The 22,404-nt window shown below is 44.0% G+C and overlaps 1 protein-coding gene across 6 annotated transcripts in view; it reads right to left on the bottom strand.

Annotated features, from left to right (window-relative positions):
* LOC138566340 (protein SSUH2 homolog) overlaps nucleotides 1–22,404 on the bottom strand; it is a 620,994-nt gene that overhangs the window by 212,608 nt on the left and 385,982 nt on the right. For 4 of the 6 annotated variants that reach the window (XM_069643482.1, XM_069643483.1, XM_069643486.1 and 1 more), the window contains exons 4-5: nucleotides 21,010–21,091; nucleotides 2,590–2,646 (exon numbers count right to left, since the gene is read on the bottom strand). In XM_069643482.1, the coding sequence (XP_069499583.1) occupies nucleotides 2,590–2,646; nucleotides 21,010–21,091 (139 nt within the window). The remainder of the gene's footprint in view (nucleotides 1–2,589; nucleotides 2,647–21,009; nucleotides 21,092–22,404) is intronic. The other 2 variants (XM_069643485.1, XM_069643484.1) reach the window with 1 other exon arrangement.

The raw sequence follows: 22,404 nt of genomic DNA, 5'->3' as shown, positions 1-22,404 counted from the left end.
AATCCATTCGAAGGTAGAATACCTCTGAGAAGGTGCAGTCAGGTAGTGGGACTTTTTAGAGATGTCTGAGATGTGAGAAGATAAGGAGAGAGTTGAGTTAAAGATAACCCCCAGGTTTTTTGCCCGGAGAGGCCGGCTATAGAGAAAGAGAGAAAGCGGAAGCCGGGGTCCCAATAAGGACGTTCTCTGTCTTACTGGCATTGAGGCAGTCGTTAAACCTTCCAGCCATCACCTCTTTGTTTTTGCTTTATAACCCTGAGTGGGACGGGTATGCCCAGACGTGGGTCCCATGCCTGCTGGGCCTAAAAACCAAAGCTACTCCTCACTGATGAGGCCCAACAAGGCCAAAACATGTTTGGGGATGCTTGTGGTCTCGTGCAGAAGGGATGTGACCTAGCAGTTCGGGCTGGACTGCCCCTTTTGGGGTGGGGCTAAGCCTGATTTGCATATGGTCGTTCCCCTTCTGTAATGGCTTGGCAGGCGAAGAACGATGGACTGGAGGGTTGCCCAGAGCAATGCCAGTGGTTAAGATTAATTCTAAACCTTCCAGCCATCACCTCTTTGTTTTTGCGTTTGCAGCACACCACGACTGGATAGCGGGCAAACAGTCAGGAATGAGCAAGGAAGAGGCTGGGGGTAGCCCGAAAGAGAGCTGGCTGTCATCCGCATAAGCCATATAGACATTAAAACCAGGGGGATAGGTTAGATCCCTGGGGAACACCAAAGTAGAGAAAGTGATAGACGAGAGGAAGGGCCCCAGTTCCACCTGGGATGGGCGGTCAGAAGAAAGGAGTTTAGCCACGCCAGGGCCTGATCAGTGGTGCCCAGGGTATCATGGAGACATGGGAACAGGGTGTTGTGGTTTACTGTGTTGAAGGCGGAGGAGAGGTCAAGTAGAATGAGAATAGAGGGCAAATTAGAATCAAGGTTTGAGAGCAGGTTTTCACATGTGTTCAGAAGAGCATTTTCCGTGCCTCTGGATGCTCTAAAGCCAGACTGGTGGTCATGGAAGCAGCCGACCGATTCGGTGTGGAGGGTGAGCTCAGATATCGCCAACTTCTCTAGGAGTTTGCCCAGGAAGGAGGGATGGAGATGGGGCGATAGTTTGCCCGAATGGAGGGGTCAGCAGAAGGTTTTTTGTGCAGAGGAAACACAAGGGAGTGCTTGAGAGCAGTGGGGAAGACTCCAGTGGCAAAGGATAGGTTGCAGAAATCTGTGAAGGCTGGAGCAAGAGAGTCAATGTTTTGTCCTTGATGGTTTTGGAAGGGCAGGGGTCCACCTGTTTGGTGGAGGCTTTCATAGACTAGTTTGGCGACCTCCTCAGGTGTGACAGGGGAGAGAGAAGAGTGTGAGGGGTGGTGGAACCCAAGGGAGGCACGAGAGATGTTGGTGGCTGAGGTAGTTGGGAGGAGAGCGAGGCTAGGATGCCCTGTGCTTTTGCGGTGAAGTGTGCAGCCAGTGCAATGGTGGAGGATGCTGTGGTCGGATTGGCTAGTTCCTTGCAGACTTTCAAAAGTTTGTCAGTGTTATTAGATGCTGCAGAGAAGCAGGCTTGAAAAAGATTATTTTCTTGGAGCATATGCAGATGGAGCTATATTGCCTTTGATAGAGGCGACAGGCCAGTTTGTCTGAGGGTGTGCCTGAAGGATCCCATTTCCGTTCAGCTGCCCTGCACTTGCTTTTAAGAGAGGCCAGCTCGAAGTTGTACCAAGAGTTGCACTTTTTTGTAGGCTTCAGTCGATCCCTCATGACAGGGGCAAGAGTGTTGAGTGTTAAGAGATGGAGAGGTTGAGATTGGAGAGGGTTGTGTCAGGGTGAGAGTCAGCAACAGGAGTGGGAGGTGGGGAGTAAGTAGAGGCAAAGGCAGAAACTGACACTCTTTTCATGGGCCGGATGACTTTGTAGGCGGGAGGTAAACGATGTGAGAGGAGAAGAGAGCATCAGGTGAGAGAAGAGGAGAGAGAGGTCAGTCCAGGACAGAGTAGTAGTCAGAGGGATAGAGGAATGTCTGTTGAGATGAGAGCGTCCAAGGTGTGGCCAGCGATGTGCGTTGAGCCAGAGGGTAGGATGGAGACGGAGAGAGAGTCACAAAGATTGCGGAAAGGTCCAGAGGATTCAGGTGAGTATAGGTGGATGTTGAGATCACCCAGTAGGAGGAGTTGAGAGCAGGAGGAGGGTAGAGAAGAGGCCATGTCAGCCCACTCCGAGAGTAACTGGGTCAACTGACCTGTTTGGCGATAGAAGGTGGCCAGGAGGAGAGAGGAGCTAGGGGAGAGGGAGAGCCTGCAGACCAGACACTCAAAGGAGGTGTAGGTTTGAGTTGGAATGACAGTCACCGTAATCCACTCAGGGAAGATCACAGCTACTCCCTGCCCCCATGGCTTCTTTGTTCTAGGTGCAGAGAGTATCTTGTAGCCTTCAGGGAGTAATGTGTCAAAACTCGCGCCAGTGCTGTCCTTGAACCAGTGAGGGCAAGGACATTGAGATCCAGGAGTTCAAGGAGGTTGCAGATGTCACAGGACGGTTTGACAGCAGAGCGAGAGTTGAGTGTGGCAATGTGAAACAGATTGCCCTCTTTGAATTACTTACGGAGGGGAGGCAGGGAGATCATGGAACCGAGGTCTTCCGCATAAGCGGCGAAAGTGCCTGGGGGATAGAGGTAGATGGTGCAGAGTTAATAGGTGGCAGGTGCACCACAGAAGAGGAGGAAGACAAGGTTGTCAATGATGGGTGTGTCAGCAAGAAAGCTGAAGAGAGGGCAGGAAGGTTGTTGGTTGGTGGCAAGGAAGCCAAGATTGGAACGGTTGGCAAGGGAGCCAGGGATGCTAAAGGAGCAGGAGGCAGAGGAAGACGAAAGTTTGATAAGGCAACGGGAAGAGCTTATCAAAGAGTAGGAGGTTGGGTTGAGGACCCTGTACCATGATGGTCCCATTCCGATAAACATTGATGATGACCTTGGAGGTAGAGAGAAAAGCAAGAAGAACCTCCCAGGGGGTGCCGCCATTAATGAGTGAGGAAGAGAAAGGAGAGAGAAGTGCAATCATATGGAGGGTCCATAGATAAGGAGAGGGGAAGACAGACAAAAAGGATGTCGGTGAGCGTCTCTCTGGCAGAAACAGTGACATAGGTGTTATCAATAGGAAGGCCTGGATTGGAGCCCAGTATGTCCTTCTTGCGTTTCCTCTTGCCAGACTTAGTAAGAGGTGAAGGATAGGAGATAAAGAAGCAGTTTGATAAGATAGGCAATATAGAGAGTGTCAGAGAGTGAGGTACACTTAACCAGGTTGAGGCGACTAGGAATGGGAACGGGTGGAGACAGTACGGGGCTGGAAAAAAACACTGGGAACTTGGTAGGGTGAGGGAGCAGATAAAAACAGACAATGTTGTTCAACAATGCAGGATGTGCACACACCAAAACGATTTTAAAATGGTAGAACAACGCAAGATGTGCACACACCAAAACCGTTTTAAAATGGTAGAACAATGCAGGATGGGCACACAAATAAACGATTTTAAAATGGTAGCAACAGTGCAGGATGTGCACACACCAAATGCACACCAGAGAGCACTTTTTGTGTGTAACATGTATTAGAGTAGGGATAGTCAGAGGTGTAGGCAGTGGAGTTGCATGGTAGGAAGGAAGAGTTAGTTTGAGATTGGGCCTAGACACTGGGAGCGGTGCCGTTAGTGAAACATGTGAGTCATGGAAGTCTTGCATGCCGGCAAGCAGCAGGATTGGCAATGGGGTCACGTAGGCCAGGGGCACATGGATGTCGTGCTGTCCTCCTGATGCATGATGGTTCATGAGATGTTCTTGGGGGGGGGGGGGCGATCCCGCCAGGAACAGACAGGGTTTAAAGTTATGGGCCTTCGTTTGCTGGTGCCGGCTCCCACCTCCCGGTGGCCCGGATTGGCAGATGTAGGAAAAGAGTAGCTCATCACAGTGGGCCTGGGGCCAGACAAGACAATGATCCCAGCCCGAATGCTGGTGCGGCCATCTTGGAGAGTGGCATAAAACAGGGGAAAAAAGCACATCATCCCCCCCAAAAAGTTTGAAATCTGCCTTGGGAACAGGATGTGCCAGACGCAGCAGCTAGTGTTATGCTGCAGAAAACAATTTAGAAGTGGCCATCAAATTCTGCGCGTGTTGCACGCACAGATCAATAATTGTGCAGCTGACTCTAATTACAGCACAATTAGGCGCTTCTCTCCTGTACTGGATTTTAGCTTTATCTGGTTTCAAAAAGTTGAGATCAGAAATCACACTACCAGCATGTAGCAGACCAAGCAGAATTGTTAAAAGTGTGACATTTTTGACGCATAATGTGTTCAGCTCTGTATTCCACTCCTTTTGTGGATGAAAAGGGAAGAAAAAGAGTGTTATTCACAAAATGTTATAATATGGAAAAAGTGAAAAAGGTCTGGTCATTTATACTTAGGAACAAGCATATATTCAACCAGTAGCCTGCTAGGACAGTTTTTCTGAAGTCCAACTAAGGGCTTATGTTAAGGATATCAATCGGGCGTCTCACACCGGACCAGGACACTTGGTCTTATCCTGTGATGTGGAGGTCAATAGGAATGCTTTTTCTTTACTTTCAATGAATTCAAATTGCGCCGATACCCGACCTGTCTCATACCCCCTTTTACAAATACCCTGGTTCACAATGGAACCTGAACCAAGCCGGTTGGTGAAAATACTATATTTATTTATTTTTAGAATTCACAAAAATAACACACATTTTTATATTGGGCAGAAATCACCAATGGGGTGATAATTACAATAAAAACGACTGAACTACACTTGGTTAACCTTCTACATGAACATATCCAAAGCACAATTGAATAGGAGCACTTTTTGAATTAGGATAGATAGCACCCAAGTTAAGGTTTTCTCCCGCAATTTTCCCGCAACCCACAAATAATCAGCAGGCAGTTAGGGATAAGAGGCAGCGAACAGAATCAAAATCCGACCTTCCCTCACAAAATAAGAGGGAAAAACGGATTTTAAACCCTTTGCAAAGGCCTAAAATGATACTCAGATTTTGATAAATAATTAATTATATATGTTTTGAAATAATGCTGTGCATATTTTTTATCACAGTATCAGGGATGTTATATCACTAGCAACCATAAGGTAAGGTATCACAAAAGCATACAGTTCAATTGAAATTGAAAACCCAGTGCAGCCAAATCACACGTTGGAAATTTGCATTTTTTCACAGAAGCATTTTTAAATGCAAAAACGTTTTTAAATAAAACAGGTGAAAAACACTGAATTCGAATGCGGGTTTTGGGCTGGGGAACAGATGTATATCACAGGGACAATATCATAGTGAAAGGATGGGGGTAGCGGAAGATTTGGATGAGATTTTCGGGGTGGAATGGGGTTCAGTTTTAGGAAAAGAAATATGTATTTTTTTTTTATTTGAAAGAAACTACAGTTTAAACACCAGGCAAAAACGTTTGTTTCAAAAAGAAAGACAGAAAAAAAAATCTGTACATCATCTAATAATAATGATAACATCCAAAATATACAAGAGACAAGTGCAAGGACAATACAGAAAAGAGACAAGAAGAAAGAAAAAAGAAAAAGCTAAGTTCTCTGCATTTGCTTTCAAGTATCCCAACATAATGATACGCATCCCACTCTGTTCTAACATGTTGCAATCTTTCAATCGAGCACAAATTAGAAGTTGATTAGACAGCTACTTTTAAGATCATGTCCATATAGTTTACAGTTGCATATACAAGTTTTATATTTTTCCCTGAGATGCATCTGGCCCACCACCCATTCATGTCGTCATCTAATGGAGCAAACTTTCCAAGATGTAGTGATCGTTGGATTACAGTCTGTTCACACTCGATTAGCAAGTGTTTTGAAGTTTCAATAGCCATTCCACAAAACCGACAGACATTATCTTTTATTGACTTGTCCTTTCTTTTCCAGAGCATTTCGTTTGTTTTCAAGTTGTTTGTCCTGAGCCTCAGAAATTGATCTCGATGGTGACGAGAAGGACATTGGATCAAATATCATGGGTATATATTTAGTTTTTTGTAGTCATATCCCAAGAATTTAATTGAGTCCATCTTGTTTCGAGATTTTTGATTTATGATCCATGCCCAATTTTCAAATCTCTTCTTGGCATGTTGCGGGCGATTTAGTAGCTCTTGATTATTAATATATGCTGCCTTCAAGAATGACCTTAATCGGTGGAACCAAAGACTGAGTAGGTTTTTGCTGTTTGGATCATACTCGTTTCCAAATATTTGATATGCTGGCGACGGAAACTCTAGAGACATCTTTCGCATTGCCGCAATAGAGTTCCATATTACTCTTGTATGTAACAAGTTTATTGACAGTTCATGTCTCAGTACCGTCATAGATGTCGATTGTGGCAGTCTCAACACATATCGCCAGAACCGCCCTTCCAACGAATGCCAGATTTGCTCATTGACATTCCACCCCGCCTCAGCACCAAAGCTTATGATTGGCATAACTTTTTGTAGGTAAAATTTGAGGACGGGTTCCAATGAAAACTTTCTGTATCTTCTATTGATTTTTGCTCCTTGCAACGCAAGCATCTGCATTTTATTTTTCAATTCTATCACCCAATGGTATTCGCAAACCGAGTTGTTAAATTGGATTGCCTAATATCTGATGGAGTCTACAGAGGCAATAAATTCGCCAGCAACCGTCCACCTAAATGATTTGTCTTTCTTATTTTTTACATTCCCAATTGACACAATTTTTGTTTTTGCTGTATTAATTGTTAGCTCATTGCTAACCATGTACTCGTGTAGGGATGCAAGTAATTGCTGTAGGCCTATTTGAGTTCTGTCCACCAATACAAGATCATCTGCATATATAATGCATCTGATTGGGATCCGATTAACCATTGGTGGAAAACAATGAACTTGTGCAAGGTGGTTCGGCAGGTCGGCTAGGAAGCGCTTGAAGAGCTCAGCAGCAAGAGGGCACCCTTGTTTGTCTCCCTTTTGCGTTGCAATCGTATCTGATAGATCCCCGCCAATATTTAATCTTACTTTCATAGAGTTTTGAGTATGAAGTGCTATAATTGGTTCAAGGAGTTTTGCCGGACATTACCATTTTGCCAATTTTACCCAAAGTAAACCGCGATTTACACTGTCAAAAGCCTGTTTCATATCTACAAAGGCAAGATGACTTTTGCCATTTGCCTTCAGCGTTTCCAATTTCAAGATGGTAAGGATTAGGGGATTAACATCTACCCCAACACCTTTCGTGAATCCAGTTTGGCGGATGTCTATAATCTGGGAGTCCTCAGCCCATTTTGCAAGTTGTTTGCGTAGGTTCGATCCGAAAAATTTTCCAATCGTATCAAGGAGGGTAATTGGACGATAGTTGTTAGGATCGTTTTGGTTGCCCTTCTTGTGAATTGGAACCACTATTGCAGTGGTCCATGATTCAGGTAGTTTCATTGACACTGCAATATTTTAGTACAACTTTTCAATTAAGCGAGCCCAATCATGAGGATGTTTTTTAAGCGCCACGTTTGAGATCAAATCAGGTCCAGCGGCACGTGAGTTTTTTAGTGCCGTTATTGCTCTCACAATCTCATCCAGTGACATTTTGACGGCCCATTGGGTTTCCTCCACATTTCTTATATTCGTTGTCTGGAATGATGGTTTCTTAAAAATCGTTGAAAAATGCAATACCCAAGCATCTCCTGAGATTCTGTTTGTTGGCGTAGGTGTATGTTTCGAACAGTCCTTGTTCAGGATCTGCCAAATTTCTCGTGTGTTCTTAGTAACAAGTAGGTTTAGCATTAATTCCGCCCGGTCTTGATCAATGATAATGGAGTGAGATTTTGCCCAATTTCGATATTGCACATGTCTAGCCTTAACCGCTTCTTGCACATCTTTCCTCAGCATACCTTTTTTTATTGCTCTCAGATCTCTCTGCACTTTTTTTCTTCATGAAAGGCTTTGCTGTATAGATGTTTATGTAATCGTCCATAACACATGGAAGAATTGCCATCAATGATGTAATCAGTCAACAGCGGAATGTAGTCAATTCCCTGTCCAGCTAGGATATTCATAAGCTTAGTGCCAAGGTTGTGTATTTGGTTTCCGTTTACTCGAAGACGGTTCCCCCCAGCATTCACTTCTATAGGCAATTTGTAGGTGGTGTCAGATGTGGTCACATCCATCATACAAGCAAATTTCAAAATACAGTGATCACTACGTTTCATTTGTTGGATTTGTAGATCTATGGATGGATTATTTAGGAAAATAGAGCAGTTAAAAATAAGAAAAATCGGTTTTGAGAGAAAGGCAAATTTGACTTAAACTAAATTATCTAGACTATATTGTTAAAGAGGGACACAGTAAGCTGTAAGGTTGATTCGAGAAACCAACCTTGTCACCCCAGCGCTCAACTTTAACTGGAAATTAGTTTGATTACTCAAAATATGACTAACGGCTTATGATTTACACCAGACAGAAATTAAAAGAGAGATGCCGTTTGCACTTAGAAAAATCAAGGGCAGGGTGCACAGACAATTCTAACAGTTTTAACAAGTTATATGGATATGATTGCTTAGCGAGGGAAACAAAAACAAAAGGGTCAAGATGGGGAGACTATGGGCCTCATTACACGGTGGGCGGTAAGGGATCACTGGCACTGGTAAGGGCACTGGTGCCGGTAATCCCTTACCGCCCTACTACGAGTTCCCTTTGCGGGTCCTCCCTTAACGCCTGGTTTTTCCAGGTGTTAAGGACGGGACCCGCAAAGGGACTCTGGAGCTAATAACGGTACCGCAATTTGCAGTACTGTTATTAGCGCCTTCCCAATTCCCATTGAGCCCTTTCGGGGCTCAATGGGAATGGGGAAGGGCCCTGGTGAATGGGGAATTACCGGTCCCACCAACCTTGGAATGGACCGGTAATTGCTCCATTCACCAGGGCGGAGTCGGTAGGGTTTTGGAGGCAGCCATGGAGCTAATCGCTTGTCACCCCAGCGCTCAACTTTAACTGGAAATTAGTTTGATTACTCAAAATATGACTAACGGCTTATGATTTACACCAGACAGAAATTAAAAGAGAGATGCCGTTTGCACTTAGAAAAATCAAGGGCAGGGTGCACAGACAATTCTAACAGTTTTAACAAGTTATATGGATATGATTGCTTAGCGAGGGAAACAAAAACAAAAGGGTCAAGATGGGGAGACTATGGGCCTCATTACACGGTGGGCGGTAAGGGATCACTGGCACCGGTAAGGGCACTGGTGCCGGTAATCCCTTACCGCCCTACTACGAGTTCCCTTTGCGGGTCCTCCCTTAACGCCTGGTTTTTCCAGGTGTTAAGGACGGGACCCGCAAAGGGACTCTGGAGCTAATAACGGTACCGCAATTTGCAGTACCGTTATTAGCGCCTTCCCAATTCCCATTGAGCCCTTTCGGGGCTCAATGGGAATGGGGAAGGGCCCTGGTGAATGGGGAATTACCGGTCCCGCCAACCTTCGAATGGACCGGTAATTGCTCCATTCACCAGGGCGGAGTCGGTAGGGTTTTGGAGGCAGCCATGGAGCTAATCGCTCCATGGCTACCTCCAACCTCGTAATGAGGCCCGATGTGTTTCTCTGGGATGAGGAGATACATTCCACGCTTGGGTTTGGAATTTTGGAACAGCCAACTGGGTCTGGTCACCACACAGCAGTCGAGCCTTACAGCAAACAGCTGGGCAATTCTGGCAACCGGGTGGCAAGTACAGCTGGGCAATTCGGGTCACTGAATGGCAGGGTAGCAGCGGGCATGCAGTTAGTGGGCAAAAGCCAGGCTGGTTTCAGGATGCTTCCCAAAAAAAATACCACAGCTTCTCCCTATTATTGTATAGTATTGGGATTTTTGGTGGGGTTTCAGGATTGAGGCCTTGCTGGAATGGTAAGCAATGCTTTGGCCTTGCTGCGATAGGATACAACTATGCTCTGGCTTTTCTGTGGGATCTGGAGTCTGGCAAGATGAATGTGGAAGATCAGGAATGCAAGCGCAGGAAATTCAGGAAAAAGTGTGTCCAGACTTCTGTCAACCACCTCTTATATAGAGCCTGGTGACATTACAGAATTATTGGTGGGCAGAACTGAGCTAAGCCTACCTCCAAGACTATATAGTTGGGGCATCTTAACAAATTACATAAGCAGGTTACATATTTTATGCAGAACATGCCAGTCCAACTTTGCAGTCTGTAACCAATGTTTCGCCCTTCTAATAATCTTTGGTCATTTTTAATGTGAAACATTTGGCCTAAAATTCTATAACTTTAGGTGTGTGTACATACTATCATAGGCCTATTTCTAATCATTTTTAACGTTCCATCATATGTCCTTTCCCCATGACTCACATTCTTCTGGCGTTTGTGTCCCATACATGCTATTGACAGCCAAGATATCTTCTTTGAAAGCCACGAAAATCATATTTAAACTGTAAAACTTTTTAAATTTTTGTAAAGTCCTGTTGCAAAGATAAAAGTCTTACAAGTTTTATTTAAAAAATAGTCTTTGACACAAATGGGCATCCTTGTTCCTTCCCTGGGCCCTTTTTTTTCTCTTCAGCTACCACCAACTGTCATTGCCCAACTGTCATTGCCCCTAGAGGGAGGATGGGGGTTTCGCAGTTTGATTGAAGGTTTATGACTTCACAGGTTGGTGTTGCAGGAGTGCCATTGTAAGGGCTTGGGTAACAGACCAAAGTCTGCGAAGGTAGAAATTATCACTTGTGTCCTAGGATCTACTGTGAATGGCCGCCTGTTGCTAGCATCCCCCCCAAGCAGAAACATGTTTTGAGCCGATTTCTCCCAGGTTGACATCTCATACATGTATTTTACAGCACAATCCTCTTTCACATTGCTAGGCAAGGATAAGTTTTTGTTCAACATAGTACTTTTAAAACAGGCATTTTTGACACATGTGGTGACAGCTGCTAGCATCTCCTTTCAAATTCGGTTTTTCCATCTGACTTCCCAATACTGTTCTGTAGCTGTAGCCAGCTTCTTTAACGCAACAGTCTGTACAAGGCAAAGGTCTGCATGAAATTGACATGTGCACAGAAAGCTAACATTTCTTTTGAAGCAGTGATTTTTGACATTTTGTAGCAAACCTTTAAGCGTTTTTCCATGCAGCTGAAGTAACGTTTTAGTCGATTTTCTCAGATTTGGCTGGCACAGAGCCTGTCATTCAGGAATCATGTTTTCTTCTGCTGAAGCACAATGTGGATATGGCTAGGCATGACAGGGTCTTTTTGATAAAGGTAGTGTGATGAAGAACAGGGGAAAATAGCATCAGAGCGGCATCATTTTGAAGATGAAATATTCCCTTTTTCGCTGCGAACTTTGGCCTTGCAGCAAGCAGTGCTGCTTTTTCACTCCCCTTATTTTGTACATGTAAGCAACACACTGACAGGCTTTTTCAGTGTGCCTCCTTGTTCCATCCTGGCCAATAAGTGCTTGGAAGGTGGTGCAGCCATCTTTTCGTCATTGCAAAACGCAATTTTGGTGGGAGTCAATGGTGCTCCCAGGAGCTAGCGCAGCCATTTTGCTGTTTCTGCTGAAATGCAGCTTAGTGATTTGGGGGAAGTACTGCTGAGTGGGTAAATATATCCCACACTTAGTAAAACCATTCAACTGAGGCAGTACAAGACTCCACTCTTAGTATAAAGCTGTACCACCTGAGTTAATGGTAGCATAGACAGAGCAGCTTATCTTAGGAGGGAGAGAGGGCTGTAGAATCAGCACAACGATTCTACGACAAATGGTCCAAAGAAACACTGAAACACTATGGCCCTCATTAGAACTCCGGCGGAAAACCATGGTGCTATTAGCACCATGATCGATGCCGGGGTCCGCCATGGCGGAATGGGGAAGGGCGGTAATTCCCCATGCCATCATGGCCCTTCCCCATTCACATTCATGCCCCATTGGGCAAATTGCGGTACCCTACTTACCTCGAGAGTCCCTTTGCGGGCCCCTACTTTAACGGCAGGTCTAGACCAGCCGTTAAGGTCGGGTCCCGCAAAGGGACCTCGTAATCAGGCGTTAAGGGTTTAACGGCGCCAACACCTTTTACGGCGCCGTTAACCCCTTAACGCCAGGGTCCTAATGAGGGCCTCTGTATTGTAAAAATAAATGGTTTATTAAAATACAAGTAGGCCCAGGTAAATCTTGGGGGAAAGAAGTACTATCACATTTTATATAACCACAATTATAAAAAACAGCAATATGCTTTAAAGTACACTTATTTAGAAAATAGCAGTATTGCTAGGGAAGTCAGACCTTATCCAACACATTCAGTATAGGTCACACCTATTCTTGGGGAGTAAGACCATAAATTAATTTCATATTACTTTAAAGTAATTCAAGGGTAGTAGACCCTGTCAGTTAAACCGTGATGCTCAGCAAGAAATCACATGGTAAGTCACTTGGACAATATACGTTTATGATATATTGAAACGCAGATTCTAGGAACAGTATAATCCTATAACTCTGATTCAGGATAACACAGTTAATCTAGGGGAGTTGGACCTTGGTGTGTACTATTCAATTACAGTTGCTTTTCAGTTCACAGACTAAGGGAAGCAATAACTAACTTAATTTAGGATAACACAATTGTACTCAAAGTAAAACCTATGCACTTTTTAAAGGAGCCATCAGCAACTTAAACGCAGGGATACACCCCAGACTGTTTTTGTGTCCGTCTACAACAGACCAGGGAAAGAAAAACCCAGTGTTACACTTCATGAAATGACTGAAGGTTATTCTAGGTAAGTAAAAAGTAATGCAGATTTATTCTGGACAGGTGAACAACAAGTCAGGGGAAGCAAGACCCAGTTGGGAAACCTATACACCTATTCTCTGAAAGAAATAGTCAGTGAAGCGAACAACATTACTTTTGGGAAAGACGCCCAGCCAATTTACCAGTGAGTAAAATAACCTTGCATCCACTTTCTATTAGAATGGTAAAACAGTTTCTAAGGAAAAAAAGATGTTGGCAGAACATTTCTAAGCTAAGTAATAACTTTTCTAACTGTTCACTCTCAGATTACAGTTACCAACCAACTTCTTTTCTAGGCATAAGGCCCAATCCTTGGAAGTCTTACCCTTATGCTTGGAGCATGAGTGTTCTCAGTGGCAGATGGGGGGTCACTAGGGTCCAGTGTCCAACAGGCAAGTCAGGATAGGTTCTTAAGTAGCAAAGGTCAGAGTTCCTAAGGAAGAATGTTAGAACAAGTACGTAGTTTACTTTAGAGTTAGTTGAGGGTCCAGGGGCTTGACAGGGCTCCAGGGGCTTCACAGAAGACACCCTACGAGGATTCGAGCAGGGGCCTGGGGGCACTGGACGAGGGCACTCCCAATCACAGAAAACATCCCAAAACTACACAGGAATTACAAGACTTAAGGTAAGTAAATACCCAAGCCAGCACAGTGCCTCAGCACAGATGATTTTGCAGCAGAAGGACGTCAGGATCTGCAGTCAAAAACCTGGTTGTTGAATTCCTTCATTAAGAACACTGAACACTGGAAAGACTTTTGCAGCAAGGATCTCAGGGAAGGCTCTAGGGAAGGTTTTCCTCGTGGCTGGATGCGGTTATGTGGATTTGACGCCTTTTTCAGGAGCACAGAAGAAAACAGAACATTGCTGGTCAGATTCTCGTTGTTTGCAAGGTCCGGCACTCCGGTGAAGGGACTTTTCGGACTAAATTTGTGCCTCTAGAAATCCAGCAGGATGCCCACGAAGTTTCAGTGAGATTCAGAATTCGTAAGACTGTGCACCGCACAATGGCTCGAGGTACCAGAGTATTGGTGTATTGCAGCCCCTCAAGGTCGCAGCATGGCATGGGTTGGTTAAGAATGCTGGTCTTCGTGTGTCTGGTGGTTTCACAAGGCTCTGGGTCAGGTTTGTCGTTTTCGGAGTCCCCAGGTCGATTGGAAGGAAGGGCTACAGCAGGCTCCGGTTACACAGCAGGCTCTCTGGTCAATGGAAATCGTTACAGCGGCAACATCTTCATCTTCCTCTTTGGTTTTGGTTCCAGTGGTCGATTACCTCTTCAGCTTTCAGGATCTGACTTTTATGCAGTAACCCAGCTAATCAAACAGCCTTGCAACATTCAAACTTGGGGGGGTTGGCAATCCTTCGAGGACAGCCAGCCTCCCAGTTTGAACTAGATTTGCACACTTAGGCTGGAAGACAAATTACTTTTAACTCCTCCCTAGCTTCCTGCCTTCACAGACACTCTGGAGCCTGGCCGGGGTGTCCACAGGTCTCCCACAGAAGATAAAAATCCCACAAAGGAATTTCCCACCCTGGATGTCAGGGAAAGGAACAGGAAAGGACAAGGAACACTAAAATGGCGAAAAGAAACTAGACAGGGGCCATTTTTCTCAAATGAGCAGCCATGGGTGCCTTTACTGGGGACTGTGCAAACAGCCCACGGTTAAGGTGCACTGAATTAATAAAAAGGTTCACTGCCACCAGCCATTAGAATGTAAGTTTGTCCTTGTAACATAAATGTTACATTTTAAATGAAAAAGGGGATACTCAGTATCTCCCCAGCACTCAATATAGGGTGGGAGGTGCTGGTCTCACCTAATGAAATGAAAAAGGGATCCAAACTGTTGTCCTCACAAGGTTAGCCAAAGAATCACAAGGTTAGCCAAAGAAAGTTAAAAGGGGAGCCCCTAGGGCACATCTCAGCAACAATAGGTACTTATTGCCCAAAAGTTGTCAAAGGATTCTGTGAGAGTAGAAAAAGGTTCCTACTCACAGAGGTATAAGGAAAAATAATCCACCAGTAAAAGCAACAGGTACTGAGGTTGGCAAAGGTCAGGAAGATGTATCATTGCTATGAAAATCTTACCTAACATAGCCAAGACTATGCATTGTGAAGAGTCATTTAGAAACATTCTCACTGACCGAAAGCCAGTACCTACAAGCTCAATGTCACATCAGTGTTGGGAGGCGGATGAATAAATCATCCATAGTTTCTGCCCCTCCCCAGCCAAATACTGCGCAGGTGACAAACGTTACTCACCGAGACAGCGGTACCACAGAAAATACAGCAAGACATGGAGAAAATCTAAGCTGAAGATAGCAAAAGCAGCAAAACTAACATTGTAGCAGTAACAAGTGTATGCATTAGCCACAAAGCAAACATGCACTCTGTTGGGTAAGATTTGGTGCAGTCACACTGTGTGAGACTACACACCACTTGTCTGCTTGGTATTAGGTAACCCACCTTTTGGTAAAGGTCTGTACTACACACATTGGTAGTGTGACTGAACAGCCAGGCCTATCTCAAGTGGGCTAAATGTGAGCTGTAGAGCTGTACAAATGAAATCCGTAAATACAAGCAGCCAAGTACCACTTACACTCAAGGTTTCTGTTATAAATAGTTATTTATTTAATTAACATCAATTTTTAAATATGCTTACTATAAAAGGCAATTTGTTGTAACAATGTAAATATACTTTAAAATTACTTTTCAGAATCAAGATAATCTTTGGATATGCTTCTTACACAATTCCTACACCCGCAGGTGACTTCAATCACAAGGACAGTAATGGCATTTATATATTAAACTATTAAACTTTGCAGATTCTGATGTTGTAGAAAAAAAGGGTTAGGGAAGCAAAAGGGTTAGTCCCCACAAGCTCTCAAGACTTGAGGTCTGCACTTAACCCTGCACTTGCCACTAGCTGGCCGCACCTTTACCTATTGTTTTACTTATTTTATTTATTCTTACTTTTGATCTTATGTATTGCAGTGCCCCTCCCTCTTGCCCCTGCACGTAAACTCTCTCCTCTCCCCCACACTTGCGTGATCTCAATTTCACTTGGCCTAGTAATATCGCTATCTTTGTCTTCCCTCTGTTCCCCCTCTCTTGCCTCGTCGCGCCTTGTAACACTTGTGCATAGGCGCGTTATTAATGCTATATCATATCATATCATGACAGTTTCTCTGTAAATGTGAGGAAAACTAAGTCTTCCAAAGAAATATAGATAAGCCTTTCCCAGCTGTACCAGTACACAACAAGCTAACACCTATGAGGGGCAAACAATATCAAAGTCAATGGAGTTATAAGAGTCTCCTGGGAACCAGGACAACCAAAGTCATTTGGGACACAGTCTATGGATCTGATGCACCTCTTAGATCAAAGTTAGAGCGTCTTAGAAAAATCACTAGGAGGGTCACAAGCTGTTAAGCCTGTGAGAAGAGAGTTGGAATCAACTTGTAAAATGTAAGCCAATGCAATTCTCAAATGAGAAGAGTGTGGCTAAAGGCAATAAGGTAAGAACCTCAGGCCTAAACAGTACCTCTGGTTAGAAGAAGAGTGGTCCAGCTGGATTCTGTCTTGCTACAGCATTGCAAACCTTTGTTCCTGAGCCTCAGTCATGGGGACAAGAGGGAGGACGTCTAGAGGGCTCCTGCGGTGGTACTTGGGAGGTTGTCAGCAGCTACGGGCTCTTTTCGGTTCACCGGCAAATTCACGGTTTCAACGCATAACAAACAACACTGATGCGGATGTTTGGACATCAGCTGGACTTCCTTCACTCCCTCGGTCCTGCACTCTGGCGAGGTGACTCTGGATCTGGAGCTCCTGCATTCTGGAGGGTCCTTAAGAGACTACTAGAGCTTCTAGCTGGATTTGTTACTGCTGCTCACGTTTCACTCGACTTCGGACACTCGACCCATGGCATTTGGCTTCCGAAGCAACAGAGAGGCACAGCAAGTCGGGATGGTGGTCCATGGAGGTCGTCTCAGGGTTAATTGGTCCCACTAACCCAAGGGGAGAAGTTGTTCTGTCCGGAGCTACTCTGTCAAGGTGAAAAAAGAGTTTCAGCACAGCAGAAGGTTGTCACCGGGCAAATCAAAGGTCCAGGAGGTAGCAGCAAGCATTGTTCACAGTTTCTTCATTGGGTGTTTCTCCCAGTGGTCGACCCTGCCCGTAGTCCCAAAACCCTCGCCTTTTAAGCAGGTTTCACCCATTCACGCACAGCCTATGCTGTCAATCACACAGCAGGGTGGTTGTCCTAAAAGGACAGCCAGACAGCCAATCAGGACTATTTGCATTCAGGCATTCATAGAAACAAAGGACAGGGGAGTTTCGAGATCCTCCCTCAGATCCTGCCCTTCCAGACACACTGGAGCCAGGGGGAAGCTTCAGGGCTGAAGCTTGCCAAGGGCAAAACAAAGGGCTCAAACCTGTCTCAACGCACAGAGTAAAACCCAAGAACGACCTCACTAACAGAAAATGGGACCCAGGGGAGCCCAGGAGACTCAAAGCCGACGCTGCGCAGTCAGAAATACAACTTTGTTGTATTTCTAAATGCTGTGGCTTCAGCTTTGAGTCTCCTGGGCTCCCCCGACCCGGGTCGGGGAAGCCCAGGAGACTCAAAGCTGAAGCATTGCAAACATACATACAACGTTATAAATGCTGCGGTTTTCTTTCTAAATTAGAAAGAAAACAGCAGCATTTATTTTGCAGTGCTTTCAAAAAAGATTTAAATGTAAAGCACTTACCAGCAGCAGGTTGTGTTAACCTGTGCTCTCTGGCAATAATGAAGCAAAATCCATCTGCTGGTAGCATGTGTGTATTACAGCTGGCTAGCTTTTGCTTCATTAGCGCCACAAGGGCAGAAATTAACACAAGCAAAGGCGGCTCATCCTTTTCACAAAATGGATGCCTCCTAGTGTTTGAAATTTTTGAGTTTGAGCCTCATTTGCTCAAAACTCTACATAAGAACTTTGTTTAAAGATATTTTTTATATATATTTTTGATTATGGCCATCTTTTTAGCCAATAACATTTTTCATAGCATTATCCCTTTAAGACAATCTTCCAATGTGATCTGATCTAAAATGTTACTAGAGAAGGTTGACTTAGATTCAATCTGGTATTGCCTTAAAATTGGACGTAATTCCTAGAAGAATCTTGATCAGGGTCATCTCTGCCTCTCCAACTTCCATTTGGAAAACGACAAAAAAGGCAAGCCTTATCACTTGTTTAAACTTATATACAGGGATAGGTGCGCTCCTAACTAGAAAGCAACTGTACTCTACAGGTTGTAATATCATAGACTGGACTTAGAAATAGGTGGGGATAGCTCAGTGAATTGAGTGAATACCACTAGTTAATGTGTTCCGCCTGCATCCAATCACAATAAAATGTCTGTTTTGGCCCCAACAGGTATGGATAAACTTTTGTTTTACATTTTTTGATTGATTTAGAATGTGGTTTGGTGCTTCACACGTCGACTTTATTAAGCGCAAAAAATTGTTGCTGCTCCTGAAAGAACACATAGCTGAAATCTTAGTATGTTGGCGTTAAATTACAGCCAAGATGAAAGATGTGAGTAAATTGGAGAAAGTGAAACGGGCACAAATCCCATCTCCTCTGCTTTACCAATATAATCAATTCTTGGCAAATCACTTTACTTCACAGGGCTTCATTTCCCTTAACTTCTCAAACTGAGATCACCCAAAGTGATTCAGTTTAGTTTGCACTATAAAAATCAAATATGCTGAATCATGTATCTTGCCTTTTAGGCTTTACCTAAACAATGGTGGTATTTGGGTGACAAAGACTGCACTGGGAATGCTCATAGTAGTTGGGCTTGTGAGGCTGCAGTTTGCATACGATGACAATATGTTTTGTATGAGGCGTAACATGGCATAAGATGGTGCTATTACGGTATGTGAGGTTGTGCTTATCATATTTTGCAGGGTTTCGGATACTATGGTTATACCTGGCATTTGAGGCTTTAACAGTTATAAGATGGCAGTGATTATCTTTATGAATCTGTACTGCCATAAAAAAGCAGTGATCCTAGTTTAGGATGCTTCTGCTGGGTGCGTCGCAGACATATCATATCTGTACCCATTAAATGTTAGGGCAGCATTATACTTAATACATGGTTGAAAATATAATTTTATTATATTTTTTTAAAATTGTGCAAAGTCACTTTGATGTCACAAGGGCCAAAGGCCATATGGTATTGCTTCCTGTGATGTTGTCAGGGTCAAGGGCTTTGTGATGTCAGCAGGTACATGTTACACTGCCAGCCACATTTTTGTGAATAGACGTTCCTGCCGCCAGATCAAGCATATCACTGATCTGCTTTCCCAGCTTCATAGATCTGTACTCAATGGAGATCATGTTCAATTGCAGGATTTTAACTTTGGACATTCACACCAGGCCACATTTTCAATAATTTTACTTCCTTCCTCTGCACCATACAAATGCTCCAGTATTTGCACCAACAAGGATTTTCATGCCTGCTCAAATGCTGGAGATCCCTATGAGGTCTTCCTGCTTTATGTACCAGCAAACAGCAGGAAGACCTCATTGGGATTCACTGTACGCACTGGCCGCCATGAATGCATGGCAGGCAGCATGTATAATTACAATTAAACGCTGCCCGACATGCTCTGATGTCGAGAAGCATTGTGAGGGCCACTTGCCATGCAAGCATGGAAAGCGGTGCTCACAATTAAAAGTAAATGCTGCCTGGTATGCAAGCATGTCAGGCAACGTTTACTCACTTTGCAATGCAGAGTGCCAAAGTGTAGGGCAAAAGGTGGCATACACGTGTTGCCCTGCACATTTGTACTCCACCGTGCGAATGATGAAATATTTGCTGGAGTGGTCCTGGCTACCGCTGAGTGCAAACGTACTGTGTCCCTGCTGTCAAATTATGGAAAGGATCAACATGAGCGTCAATGGGCTGTACACAACATGTGATCCTTTATCCCAACATCGGGGAATGCAATAAGCAAGAAGGTATACTGTAAGGCTCCAATCTAAGCGACTAGGGAGCAATAGACAAATAGAGCATCAAAGTGTATTTTTATTCATCTCAATCTTTAAAGGGAGAATGCACTTATCATATTTAATGTAGCTGGAGTTTAAAGCCATTACAGCTAGAAGACATGGTTGGAGCCGATGCATTCTGCAAACAAGAGTCTAATTACAGATTCCCAGATGCAGTTCGTCAATAGTAATAGAACAGTTTTAATACAAAATGTACTCTTCAATAAAGACCAAGAAGCATAGCAATATGAAGTGCAAAGACAATAAATATAAACATATGATCAACTCTGCATACTAAGAATAAAGAGAGGTGCATTCAATCCCATAAAAGAAAATGGATTGCACACGTCCCATGACATTCTAAAAGACATCACTGCAAATGGACTCGGAGAGGCTACAATGGAATGCAATTAACTGAATGAGAGTGATAGAATATCGGTACAAAAACACAAAACACAACACAATCTAAAACTACAGCACACACGTCGAGGTGTGCAAAGAGGGTATTGGTGGCTTGGATTAAAAATAAAATGCATGTCGCAAAAGGTTATCCAGTTGATTGAACACTGTAGTTAAATATAGTGGTAGTTGGTGCAAATCTGGTAGATTGCACTCACTCAGTCTGCCATGCAGGTGGGTATCTCGAATTATAGTCTGCCATGCAGGTGGGTGTCTCGAATTATGTAAACGCATTGTTTCATGACTGCATATTTCATTGCAGCCTCAGCATTTGTTTGGATTGAAAAATCAAGTAAAACAATCTCTCTGGATAGGTGGGAAGAGGTTTTGCTGCGCACCAGGGCAGTTGAAAGGTACCGGCTTAGGCTTTGAAGTCAAAGGCCTCCAAAATAGATGGACCGGTGCTTTCCTGATAGAAAATGTGTGTGGGTAGGGCATTTAGGTCGCTGATGCTTTGCTTGCCTGCCTATTCCGTTAATATCGACAGAAAACATGCTTAGCATCACGGGATCAACGACTGTGTCCAAGCAGGGTCTGCTGTTCCCAGCTTTATATACAGTACTGCTGTTCTAAGAGGAATTGACTTTCCTGCAGTGCAACGTTCCCGGCAGCAGACAACGTTCACATTAAAACCCTGAAAATCATCGGCTTGAAAAAAAACACATGCATTTAATTAAACAGTGATTACAAAAGCAAGTTGTTCTCTTACTTCCACTGTACATTAGGACGTGGGGCAGCATCCCCAGGACCAGACCCAGGATACGGTGGTGGAGGAGGCAGATATCTTCCATCTGCACAAATAGGAAAAGAAAAAACAGATAGCAATAATCGCCAATCATCCATCCGATTCAAAACAAGCACCAAGATCATAACATAGATATAGATTACGCATTTAAAACAATCGCGACATTAAACATTGCAACGTTTATTTGTCCAAAAAGGTTTTAAAACTCAACATCCATGTGGGAAAATGTATGCCAAGTAAATGTGGCTGTTGCCAGGTCTCCCACATTGGTTTTGAGGAATTGCGGTGTATTCCTCCTTGTAGAACTTCAACTTGCTGACATTTGAGTGGACTATTCGCTTCACGTTCTGACAACAATGGATGGAGTTTACTGCTACACATCCACTAGGCTATTCTAAAAGCAGGGATAATTATTCTGCAGTCATTCTTTTGAATATGTGCTTGTATGTTTGGGATCACTTTCAGATCAGCTTCTGCTCACTGACCGATAGCCTAACATTCTCTCATTCTCCACTCGAATCCTCTGCTATAAGGCAGAATTCACTGTTGTGTGGTGGCAAGCTGCCCAGTTCTAAGACATTAAAACAGCCAGAAGCCATCAACACTGCCACCACCATGCTTGATGGGTGGAACGGGGTCCTCCTACATGGAATACACATGACCTCTGTGCAATGCAATGTTTGGTTTTGGACACATGTACTGTTTCTCCTTGAGGACAAAACATTCTAGCATTGCATCCTCTGTCCAGAGTACATTGTTGCAGACATGTTTCGAGAGCAGTCATTTTCTCTGGGAGAAATATGCGCGATTTTACTTTAGTTTTTAACTTCTATTTTTGCCATGAACACTCGCATTAGGTAAGGCCATACCAGCCGTCCCTTCCTTGGCTGTTATTCTCGGGATCTTTGTGGATCTCTAGAGGATTTGCTGGTTCATTATTGGGGAGATTTCAGTACGAGGACCACTCGTGGGTAGACTGGCTGTGGTCCTGAACTTTCACCATGTATGGACTATTTATTTATTTACTTATGTATTGTTGGCTTGTTAGGCGCTTATACATTAAAGGCATACTCTAGTAAAAAATGTTATTGTCCCTATGGGTCGGCCATGTTTTTTTAAGGCTAAGTGGCTCGATTTTAGAAAACTTTCCTATGGACCTTACCCGAGTTTTCGTCCATTAAACGCACGCGAAAACAAGCACCTGGGAGCCGCCATTTTCTGATAATCCTATCTTTTCCCCGATCGCCCTGGCTCACCTGCTTTTGCGGCACTAAATCAATTCCACCGCCCCTGAGCCTGTCATCAGCAGACTCGTACCGCCCATTTCCCAACGCCAAAGCACGTCTCGTGTCAACATTC

Source organism: Ambystoma mexicanum, chromosome 2p (genome assembly GCF_040938575.1).
Source record: "Ambystoma mexicanum isolate Mex_15411 chromosome 2p, UKY_AmexF1_1, whole genome shotgun sequence".
NCBI lineage: Eukaryota > Metazoa > Chordata > Amphibia > Caudata > Ambystomatidae > Ambystoma > Ambystoma mexicanum.
Note: the sequence above shows the minus strand (reverse complement) of the source record. Positions and strands in the feature narration are given on the sequence as shown.